This window comes from Silurus aristotelis, assembly GCF_946808225.1.
Source record: "Silurus aristotelis genome assembly, chromosome: 18".
Classification (NCBI taxonomy): domain Eukaryota; kingdom Metazoa; phylum Chordata; class Actinopteri; order Siluriformes; family Siluridae; genus Silurus; species Silurus aristotelis.
Window position 1 is genome coordinate 4,760,573 of NC_139591.1, and position 12,083 is coordinate 4,772,655.

General features: G+C 38.7%; 1 protein-coding gene across 4 annotated transcripts; it reads right to left on the reverse strand.

Annotated features, from left to right (window-relative positions):
* Window positions 1-554: 554 nt before the first annotated feature.
* tpte (transmembrane phosphatase with tensin homology) lies at window positions 555-6,670 on the reverse strand. Of its 4 annotated transcripts, none has more exons than XM_083567550.1 (21): window positions 6,515-6,650; window positions 6,375-6,437; window positions 6,090-6,201; window positions 5,895-5,976; window positions 5,240-5,317; window positions 5,087-5,134; window positions 4,828-4,992; window positions 4,327-4,446; window positions 3,561-3,660; window positions 3,389-3,452; window positions 3,243-3,307; window positions 2,589-2,649; window positions 2,420-2,501; window positions 2,244-2,332; window positions 2,071-2,132; window positions 1,899-1,979; window positions 1,700-1,805; window positions 1,504-1,601; window positions 1,158-1,253; window positions 1,007-1,077; window positions 555-910 (listed from the first exon to the last, which is right to left on the reverse strand). In XM_083567550.1, exons 4-21 carry the CDS (start codon window positions 5,942-5,944, stop codon window positions 808-810), a joined length of 1,539 nt encoding a protein of 512 aa, XP_083423676.1. In that variant the 5' UTR covers window positions 5,945-5,976; window positions 6,090-6,201; window positions 6,375-6,437; window positions 6,515-6,650; the 3' UTR covers window positions 555-807. The 4 variants fall into 4 exon arrangements, with proteins under 4 accessions (XP_083423676.1, XP_083423677.1, XP_083423675.1 ...); XM_083567551.1 differs by having other exon boundaries at window positions 6,090-6,189; window positions 6,365-6,437; XM_083567549.1 differs by lacking the exon at window positions 6,375-6,437.
* Between the last annotated feature and the right edge of the window lie 5,413 nt (window positions 6,671-12,083).

The window sequence follows — 12,083 nt, forward strand, 5'->3', positions numbered from 1 at the left end:
AAATGTCAACCTTACTTAATGCAAATTATTTATTAGTTTCTCCCTTCATTTTCATTAAAAGTCAACGTGGATTTTAAATGATCATATCCGAAACAAAATAATTTATAAAATACACTACAGACATAAATGAACACGTTTTCCTGCATTATCATACTATTTTAAATATACTAGTGAAGAACTAAAGCATTTGATAATCTGTAGGTTCTAATGAACAACTTATTTGCCTGCAGGTTTAATTTCTTGTAAAGCACAGATGATATTCACCTTTTGGTTTTATTGATATGACTACAATGCTAAATAATGGCAGTTTTAATAATTATCTTGCAGCATACCCTTCCCCTTTAAGTAATACTATATTTTAGTTACATAATTTGTATAGTGGATATGGAGTTTTTATTGTCTGGTAAAATTGTATCATGTACGCAGTAGATAACCTAATAAAAAAAAGATTTACTGCTTCAGTAAAAGCCCACAATGTGGGCTCGAACAGAATCTAGATTTTGGTTCAGATCTTCATTCTGAAATAGATAAGACATTAAAACTCAAGAGACAAGTTCAATTCAAGCTTTTTATCCTGCCAGTCAAGTGTACAAGAAAATTGCAACATTTTGGAAAAATTTAAATGTTTCCTTCAAATCTGTGTTGCCAAATATTGTACCATTTTCTAAACATTTCCCTTCTTGAACAAGGAGTAACAGCATTCTGGCTTCAAATCTTATATATGGCTCAGTGACAATTCATCAAGTTAGAGTAGGGTATAGGAATAGGGTTAGTGTTAAACTACGGATTGCATCAGATCATTAACTTTCAGGGGTCAGTGAATGACACGGTCACGCCAAAGTCCTCTTTATAGATGTCCCAGGTCTTGGATTTGTGGGGGTTGTCCAGTTCGTCTCTCGAAAGATACAGCCTGGATTTGAGACCAGAAAGAATTTCTTAAAAAAAAAAATGAAGAAAACAACATGGATTCTCATTTGTTTAGATTCACAAGTGGAAAATTCCCTACCTGCAGTTCTCAATAAATGATGTGTTGAACCAGAAATAGAATGGACAGTCTTCATATCCCTTTGGAAGGCCCTGGGCACAGCCAAAAGTAGAAATCATAGTTAAATAATAAAAAAATATATATATAATAATTCTAAAAGACTTATACTTACAGCACTCGATTCAAACATGACTTTCACATCACCACAAACCACTGGACCATTCTGTAAACTGATCACAACTGCATTGTTTCCAGCATCAGGGAACAGCTGGGAAAATATATGAACAGCATGTAGAATTAACCAATTTGAAATGCAAAGTACAGAAGAGAACAGTATCCTGTGATGATAAAAAATCTCCATAAAGAAAAGTTTGGTAAATGTAGTGAGTTATGTAATTTAAACATAATAAATAATAATGCGATTCCCACCAAACTGGCACAATACAAGGAAAAAATACCAAAAACTATCACATTCAAAGCATTGGGTTAAACGTCATTCCTATAGGGGTTTTTATTACCGCACAGTTCTCCTGTTTGGCACAGATGCACTGGAACACCTGCTTTTTGTTCACTATGATGCAAACTTTCAGATCGCTGCCATTGCCCTTTCCAACACCTGCACAGCAAATACAAAAGAAGTACTAACCAATCTGGACTAAATCAAACCCTCACACATACATTACATATGGAGAAATATAAATATTTAATGATTACCTGCAATTGAGTGAATGCACAGACTCTTGATTTTCAAGCTTTTCGTTGGGGGCAGCTGCCGGTTGTATTTGTTCTTCATGATCTCATAATATCCAACATACCGGCTCTAGACAAAGGTACAAAAAGGCAGCCGAGTGGACTAATCTTACTGTGGAAACAGTCTCTGTATGTTTACTGTGTTCAGCAAAGCACGACTCACCTGAGACGGAGTTTCAACACCTTGGAATTTTGAGCTCATGCTTTTATCCGTGCGCCTTTCACCAAAGTAGTCTAGGCTGTCCTGCCAAATACAAAAGCGGGAGGAAAATTTGACACACTTTCAAAATTCTGTTAAAAAAATATTTATTTATTTTAATTTACAAGTACTATACCTGTGCACTTTCAAACTGATCACTGTCAATTAGCCATGTGCAGACCATCGTCCCTGTACGCCCTGCCACAGAAGAAACGACTTTTCAATGTATGAAGTGCAACATAAATACGCGGTCTCATATTATAGCGAGTTTTGCGAAAGCGAAATAAACCAAACAAATTGTAGCGTCACCTTTCCCCCCTTTGCAATGGATAGCGATGATGTTGCACGAGTCTGCAGCCATCCACTCCCTCACACTGGCTGTGTATCGCAGCATGTCCCTTAAAACAACATAATACACTCCAATTACCTCACACCGTACCTCTTTAAAGAAAGAGAAGATGTAAATAACAAGACTGGATGCTCACTCTAATGACGGCACGTTATGGTCATCAATCATCACACGTTCCACTCTATAATGGAAAAATTTGGGATCATAGCCTTTCTCACCTGAAATAACAATTATTCTATTTAATGTTGCTCATCAGTCCCATTCGCAAAATTTATCTGCACAGGACATTAGAAAAACGCACTTACTGCAGAGGTTATACACTTTGTAGTGATCCAGATGTTTAGTGTCGAGGAATCGGACAACTTCCTAAACATATATATAGTTAGTTATCTGAATAGTATAGCTGTATCTCTGACTAAATGGCATTCTTTTCAAAAGATTGCTCTATACCATTGGTTCTGAAACTTTTTTCTGCCATTCACCACTTTAGATGGGGGTGGATTTTTGAAAAATGGTAATGAAATACTTAAAAAGGTCTAATTTATTGGAACATCACGTTGTAATTCAATCAAATCAAATACCATCAAGCTGAATAATAGAGAAAATGTTAGGTACCCTAACTGCTGTTGCTTTAATTTACTTACATTAATTTTGCTTTAAGAGTATTAACTTTATTTTTAATAGAAAAAAATCATAAATTAAGTTTATTGAAGAGCACAAAATATATATATATATATATATATATATATATATATATATATATATATATATATATATATATATATATATATATATATATATATATATATATATCTCCTGTCGTTCATCGCGCCCCACTTGCTATGCCTTTATTGTCCACTAGAGGGTGCGCCCCACACTTTGACAACCACTGCTCTATACCACAATATTTGCACCTGATATACTACTTTCATAACTTCCCTTTCTAACATCTAACTTACTCTGATAGGATTCCTGTACAAAGCCTGCTTCCCAGATGAGGGGAATGACATAGCAATGACTCTGTCTGAAAGAGCAAAAAACATAAATGATCAATGTTGTAGACAAAAGCATAGATGGATTACACAAGTAAATGAAGAACCCAAACCTGTGACGTATGTAAGGTCCAAATCAAATCCATCCTTTTGGTACCGTCTTTTGTTCTCTGATACCTGAGAGGTTTACAATTATTATTGTACAATTCACACTAAACAGAGATTCGTTTGTCAAAGTCTGAGCATGTGAATGAAAGACAGGCTCTTGGTCTTGTAGATAATCACCATTCTTCTAGTGACCTTCTCCATCTCTTTCTTCTGGGAGGCCAGTCGGAAGATACGCACCAGGATTAATATTCTCAAGGACCTCAGGAATGTGACTAACCTGTAGATATAGTGACAGAGTGAACCACATTCAGATCAATTTTGGAATCTGATGGAGCAGAGGGTGTTTATAAATTTTCTATAAGAGCAGTCTGATGATTATGCTTTTTGCAAGGTTTATATTTATGCTCTTTACTAGATTAATGTTTCTATAGCAACAGCTAATTAATGGACACTAACAGAGAAAAGAATTACAATTGTTTATATGGGATACATTTTCCAAAAGGAGCAACCATGAACATTTATATAAAGTTGTGGAAGGCCTTTATGGTTTTAACACTTTGCATTTGTCAGATATGATGTGGTTTCACTATAGGAATTGGATCATTTTATGTAATGGATTTTTTTTACTTATTAAGCTAAAAACAAAGTAAAAACAGATGCTGGTGATGGGGTGACTATGTACAGCTGCTATAATGTATATTATAACAGTAACCTGATTTACTAATGTTCCAAATGTTACTAATTTGCTCTGGTAGTAAAGGAATTAAAACGTGAATGAACCACCTACTTCAGGGTTCCATTACCCTCAATGCACTAACAATCCCTGACATTCACAAAACACACAGTATCCAAACAATCAACAGATTTAAAAATCAAACTGATGAATATGACTATAAAAAAAGTTCTTATGAAAGCACAACAGCAATGTCTTATATAAATGTACCTGGGAATAAGGCTCGCTCCTGAGAAATCCGAGAACGTATAGATCATAGTGACAACCAGGGTGATGACAACAATGCAGGCATCCATGATGTTCAGCTTGGAACTGAAGTAAACCTTAAATCTGAAACATTAACAGTAGAGGGCGCCATAAACACAATTCACATAATCCTTAAACACACATTAAACTTATACACAAGTTAAAATAAATTTGCAATGAGGAAAATGCTTCACATGCTCCAATGTACTGCATGATTTACTAAAGGTCAGAGTTATTTTTCCACACAATTGTGAGTTTCGGACAGGAAAAAGCTGACTCAACACTTCCTTTCTCTTTCTGACTTATCAGCAGTTTTTTCTTTTCCTGAGGTACCTTCATATAAGGAGAGTATTATATACTAATATATATATATATATATATATATATATATATATATATATATATATAAATATTATTTAAATAGAATATAAAATAAATTATTCCAGTCAGCTGTCCCACACTAACCCTTCTACAAAAATTCGAAGGAGCACATCAATGAGGAAGAAGAAGGAGATGACAAGCGAGATGGCCTCCAAAGTTGTCCCCACATTCTGACGGCTCTCAGATGACAGTGATAAGTCAACCACGACCAGAATAATGTCCACAAGTATGAGCACCAGTCCAAAGACACTAGAAACATCCAAATTACAAAAAAAATGTAAAAAACATTCAGATAAAAATAAAACAATAAATATGAAAGAATATACAGAATGTAAGCACCTACCGAAAACCAAAAGACATCACAAAAGGACATATCATTTTCCTAACACGGCTGCAAGACAATGCAAAAGAGCCGATGAGCAAATGTGACAAAATCTCATTCATTACGTTCATCAATTTCTTCTTTGATTTGTGTGAAGGAAGGAAATGTTCTTACGAGTACATAGTGTCTGGTTCCACACTTTCCTCTTTTCCATCATCGATTTGAACCTCTGCCTCTTCCATCACACCGTTTCTAATCGAAGAAACACAAATAGCAAGGAAGCCTCTTACTGACCCATTAATTCCAAGTTGTCAGCACTGTGCATTAGCAGCGTTTAAGATTATTTTGTGAAAATCACCATAATTGAGTGTCTGAATGAGTGCAGGACCTCAATAACATGAAAGACTCATAACATGTATGTAGGGCTGCACAATATAAGATTTCTTCAACCATATTGTCCTTTGCAATACAAATCTGCAGCTGCAATATTATTTGCTTTGAACATCCTTTTTAATCTCTTCAAATGAGTGCTCAAAATAGTTTCAGCACAGTCTTTAACATTGAGTTAGTTAGTGATTAGAAAATCATATGACTGCAGTATAGTATTTTATCCATATCATACAACCCTATTGTTATTATAAGTTCTTTCACTTAAGGTTCAGCTTTAACCTGCTTAAGATTAAGTGCATAGAATATAAGATGCCATTTAAGATCCCATTCCTGTGGCATCACTGATTGTGTTTACATTTTGTGATCACACTTTTGTGACGTCGCACGAGCGAAGAGTAAAGGTCACGAGTGGTGGTTAGGTTCAAGTTACTTCACTTACCCATTAACATCTTTGGAATCCAACCAGGGATTATAATGCACAGATGCCATTTTTAGGAGATTTTAAAACCTTGTCTCCTGTTCTGTGCCATCAGAAGAAACCAGTTGCATTTAAACGTGAAGAAGCCATAAAACATTGAGCAAATAAACACAAAACAGCAAACATTTAGTGCAGACCATGTGACAAGGCATTTACCTTAAAATGTCCTCAAAGCGCCCAGGGTGTTTTTCAAGAAATCAGCAATGCTGGGATTTGATACACACATGCTCCATTTTTCCTCTTGAAACTTTGGGGCCTATTTTTTTTTCTAAAAGGAAGCAGCAGATGGAAACAATTAAACAGCACAGCAAGCAAAACATCACAAGCATGACAGCAAGCTCCTCACTTCTAGTTTGTTGTAGAAATCCTGTAGAAAGTTGCTCATTCTTTAAATACATTCTAGATTCCTCAACAACATTGCCAAAACAAACTGAGCCATACCAGAGAGCAGAGGAGGTTATACTCTGTGCTCCTTTTTTACTTTCTCTGCAATCCTGCTTTCTCCTGCCACCAACAAAATAAAGTGAAGGGAAAAACCAGGAGTTGATGAGACTGAAAGCCAGGAAAGCTTAGTGTCCTACCTTGTTGATGATTTTCTTTACGATGGCCTGACTATCCCGTGACAGAGGAAACGGTCCAAAGGTTTTTCCTTCCTCTACTCGACATATTCACATTTATCCGCCCATATTCTCTGCAAACAGCGAGGATATTCCCTATGATGATGAGTCATCTCAAGTGAGTCGACTCCTCGAATCGGCTTTTTGGAAAAAGTTTGATTTTTAACAACTCTGTGTGTGTGTGTGTGTGTGTGTGTGTGTGTGTGTGTGTGTGTGTGTGTGTGTCAGATAGATAGATAGATAGATAGATAGATAGATAGATAGATAGATAGATGGATAGATAGATAGATAGATAGATAGATAGATAGATAGATAGATAGATAGATAGATAGATAGATAGATCGATCGATCGATCGATCTGGTTCCTCTCAAGCTTTCTTTCTCAAACCATCTCATAGTTTTTCCTTGCCGCTGCTTATTAGCTATAAACTTATGAGATCAATTAACAGACATTAATCTTATAAATTAACATTTTATTATTACTTTATTTCTGTAAAGCGTCTTTTGGACATTGTTCACTGTTCACTACGAAACAAACTAATAGAACTTCTTCTTCTTCTTTCGGCTGCTCCCATTAGGGGTCGCCACAGCGGATCATCCGTCTCCATACCACCCTGTCCTCTGTATCTGCCTCTTTTACACCAACTACCTGCATGTCTTCCCTCACCACATCCATGAACCTCCTCCTTGGCCTTCCTCTTTTCCTCCTACCTGGTGGCTCCATCTTCAGCATTTTTCTACCAATATAATTCATGTCCCTTCTCTGCACATGTCCAAACCATCTCAATCTCTCCTCCCTCACCTTGTCACCAAAACATCCTACATGTGCTGTCCCTCTAATAAACTCATTTCTAATCTTGTCCATCCTCGTCACTCCCAACAAAAACCTCAACATCTTCAGCTCTGCTACCTCCAGCTCCACCTCCTGTTTTTTACTCAATGCCACTGTCTCTAATCCATACAACATCGCAGGTCTCACCACAGTCCTATAAACTTTCCCTTTCATTCTTGCAGATACTCTTCTATCACAAATCACTCCTGTCACTCTTCTCCACCCACTCCACCCTGCCTGCACTCTTTTCTTTACTTCTCTAACACACTCTCCATTACTTTGCACTGTTGACCCCAGGTACCTGAACTCCTCCACCTTCTCCACCTCTTCTCCCTGCAACCGCATCACTCCACTGCCCTCCCTCTCATTCACACACATGTACTCTGTCTTACTCCTACTGACTTTCATTCCCCTTCTCTCCAGCGCATATCTCCACCTCTCCAGGCTCTTCTCAACCTGCTCTCTACTCTCACCACAAATCACAATATCATCTGCAAACATCATAGTCCAGGGAGACTCCTGTCTGACCTCGTCCGTCAACCTGTCCATCACCACTGCAAACAGGAAAGGGCTCAGGGCCGATCCTTGATGCAGTCCAACCTTCACCCTGAACCAGTCTGTCGTACCTACTGCACACTTTACTGCCGTCACACTGTCCTCATACATGTCCTGCACCACCCTCACATACTTCTCTGACACACCTGACTTCCTCATACAATACCACAACTCCTCTCTCGGCACCCTGTCGTACGCTTTCTCTAAATCCACAAATACACAATGCAGCTCCTTCTGTCCTTCTCTATACTTCTCCATCAACATCCTCAAAGCAAATAAGGCATCTGTGGTGCTCTTCCTCGGCATGAAACCATACTGTTGCTCACAGATGGTCACCTCTTCTCTCAGCCTGGCTTCCACTACTCTTTCCCATAACTTCATGGTGTGACTGATCAACTTAATTCCCCTGTAGTTACTGCAGGTCTGCACATCTCCCTTATGCTTAAAGATCGGTACCAGCACACTCCTTCTCCATTCCTCAGGCATCCTCTCCCCTTCCAGAATCCTGTTAAACAATCTGGTTAAAAACTCCACTGCCATCTCTCCTAAACATCTCCACGCTTCTACCGGTATGTCATCTGGTCCAACCGACTTTCCATTCTTCATCCTCTTAATCGCTGCTCTCACTTCCTCCTTACTAATCCTATCTACATCCTGCTTCACCAACTCCACATCCTCCAACCTTCTCTCTCTCTGATTTTCCTCATTCATCAGCTGCTCAAAATACTCCCTCCATCTTCTCAACACACTCTCCTCACTAGTCAACACATTTCCCTCTCCATCCTTTATTGCTCTAACTTGCAGTACATCCTTCCCAGCTCGGTCCCTCTGCTTGGCCAATCGGTATAAATCCTTTTCTCCTTCCTTAGTGTCCAACCTCTTATACAGTTCCTCATATGCCTTTTCCTTGGCTTTCGCCACATCCCTTTTAACCTGCTGCCGCATCTCCTTGTACTCCTGCCTACTTTTCTCATCACTCTGTCGATCCCACTTCTGTTTTGCCAATCTCTTTCCCCTAATGCTCTCCTGCACTTCCTCATTCCACCACCACGTCTCCTTGTCTTGCTTTCTATTTCCAGATGTCACACCAAGTACTTTTCTAGCTGCCTCCCTCATCACTCCTGCAGTAGTTGCCCAATCATCCGGCACCTCTTCACCACCACCAAGCCCCTGTCTGACCTCTTCCCTGAACCTCACACTACACTCTTCCTCCTTCAGTTTCCACCATCTTATTCTTCTTTCAAACCTTACTTTCCTCCTCTTCTTCTTCGCCTCCAAAACCATCCTACAGACCACCATCCGATGCTGTCTAGCTACACTGTCCCCCGCCAACACCTTACAGTCTCCAATCTCCTTCAGGTTGCATCTCCTACACAGAAGATAATCCACCTGTGTGCACCTTCCTCCACTCTTATACGTCACCCTATGATCCTCCTTCTTCTTAAAATACGTGTTCACCACTGCCATTTCCATCCTTTTAGCAAAATCTACCACCATCTGCCCTTCCACATTCCTTTCCTTAAAACCATACCTACCCATCACCTCCTCATCACCTCTGTTCTCTTCACCTACATGCCCATTAAAGTCTGCCCCAATCACCAATCGTTCTTTCCTAGGTACACCATCTACCACTTCATCTAATTCACTCCAGAATCTTTCTTTCTCCTCCATCTCACAGCCAACTTGTGGAGCATAGGCACTGATGACATTTATCATCATCCCTTCAACTTCCACCTTCACGATCATCACCCTATCAGAAACTCTCTTCACCTCCACTACACTCTTACTGTACTCTTCCTTCAGAATCACCCCTACACCATTTCTCTTCCCATCCACACCATGATAAAACAGTTTAAACCCACCTCCAATGTTCCTGGCCTTACTCCCTTTCCACTTGGTCTCCTGAACACACAACACATCTACCTTTCTCCTCTCCATCATATCAGCTATCTCTCTCCCTTTACCCGTCATAGTACCAACATTTAAAGTACCAACCCGAACCTCTACTCTCCTACACTGCTCCTTTTCCTGCCGTCTCTGTAGACGCCTTCCTCCTCTCCTTCTCCTCCTTCGGCCAACAGTAGCCCAATTTCCACCGGTACCCTGTCGGCTAACGATACCTGTGGCGGTCGTTGTTAACCCGGGCCTCGACCGATCCGGTATGAAATTCTCATTTGTGATCCGCATATTTGATTTGGCACATGTTTTACGCTGGATGCCCTTCCTAACGCAACCCTCCCCATTTACCCGGGCTTGGGACCGGCACTAAGAGTACACTGGCTTGTGCCCCCCTAATGGCTGGGTTAAACAAACTAATAGAACTGAATTGAATAAATTATATGACATTTTTGTCACATGCTTAAATCCATAAAGAAATCTAGGGAGTTGGTGACTTTATATGCAGTTCCAGCATTATTATGAGATATTTTTATTACTGATGGGCAGACAGAATAATATGTAAATGTGACTGACAGCAGGCACATTAATATTAATACAGAAATGTACAAAGAGTCCACTGTGCAACACTGTAAACACTGTGCAAAATTACAATATCAAAATAGTCAGGTTGAATGCATTTTAAGCAAAGGTGAGAAAAAAATAGTGAGTATTGGTGAGTTGATACAAGTGAAGTGATTCACTGAAATTCCCATCACTACTTCCCAAGCCGTGCAGTCCTGAATCTCCCCCAGCATTCATCGAACTCAAACCAGAGATTTGGTATATGCATAGCATAGAAGTTTATGCATTATCAAGATCTTTATTAATTTTGACAAATGAATGAGAGAGTGAGTGTGAGAGAGAGAGAGAGAGAGAGAGAGAGAGAGAGAGAGAGAGAGAGAGAGAGAGAGAGACTATATCTGTCAACATAGTGACATTTTACACAATAATTTAAATAAGAAGATGTTTAGGGTGATGCAATACAATCCAACAACAATACAACCCAAGTGAACTGTCTTCCATTCTTATTTGTCCAGGTTTGATGTACAAAATATCTATTCCGTCTTTGTGTGGAAGTGTATTATGAGCTATTATGAATCTATTACAAGCTGTTTATGTAGCTTTATTTGGAAGGTTTTCTAAAACAGTGGGACCCTGCTGTGGACATAGTGAACAATCGCGACACCTGGTGGTTGAAGCGTAAAGCGCAACCATAAGTGTATTGCGCCAGAGCTTACACATTATTTTATTGCTAATAAAACAATGGTGGACGAAGTACAGAAACCATGTACTTGAATTAAAGTAGAGATAGACTATGTGAGATATTACCCCAGTAAAACTGCTGCCTTTGAACTTTCGCTTTTACAAATACAAAAGTAGTTGCCTTCAAATGTACTTAAGATATCTGTTGCTAATAACAGAATGCATTAATTTCATCCATATCCACCATCAAGGACTCTCAATAAAATTGTGCAATATTATCCAGAAGAAAGTTTATTTACCTTCCACCTCAGTGAACTGTTTCTGGCCTCACTGACGACCAGTGTTGGGGGTAACGCGTTACAAGTAACGTGCGTTACGTAATAATATTACTTTTCTGGAGTAACGAGTAAAGTAGCGCGTTACTTTATAAATTTTCACATTAATATCTGAGTTACTTTTTTTAAAAAGTAATGCGAGTTACTTTTCAGTTAAATTATTTTGCATAAAAAAATCAATACTGAATTAAAATGAACGTAGTCACGTAGAATCGTGCGAGCCGCGGAAACAGAAGCTGGTCAGAAGCGGAGATGGCAAACCAGAGCATTACATTACTGTGATGGAAGTATTCTTATTATTTTGAAATAGTGGAGGAAAAGGAGAAAGGAATAAAAAGACATCTGCACTACAGATGTGTGTGTGTGTGTGTGTGTGTGTGTGTGTGTGTGTGTGTGTGTGTGTGTGTGTGTGTAATGTTGGATATATGGAAATGGAGACAGAAATATAGAAAACTTTTGCCAACTTTCGCTCTAATATAACTTATTTCTTATGGGCAATTATCTATATTACACCTGTTACACCTGTAAGGCGTGAAAGCGATACAAGTAACGCAAAAGTAATATAACGCATTACTTTACATAAAAAGTAACTAAGTAACGTAATTAGTTACTTTTTTGGGGAGTAACTCAATATTGTAATGCCTTACTTTTAAAAGTAACGTTGCCCAAC

Coding starts and splice junctions, on each gene's coding strand:
- tpte (XM_083567549.1), bottom strand. CDS start 5,944: ATGGCATCTGTGCATTATAATCCCTGGTTGGATTCCAAAGATGTTAAT. Junction 4,447..4,827: donor CTTCGAATTTTTGTAGAAGG/GTTAGTGTGGGA, acceptor TTAATGTTTCAG/ATTTAAGGTTTACTTCAGTT. Junction 3,308..3,388: donor GGACCTTACATACGTCACAG/GTTTGGGTTCTT, acceptor TTGCTCTTTCAG/ACAGAGTCATTGCTATGTCA.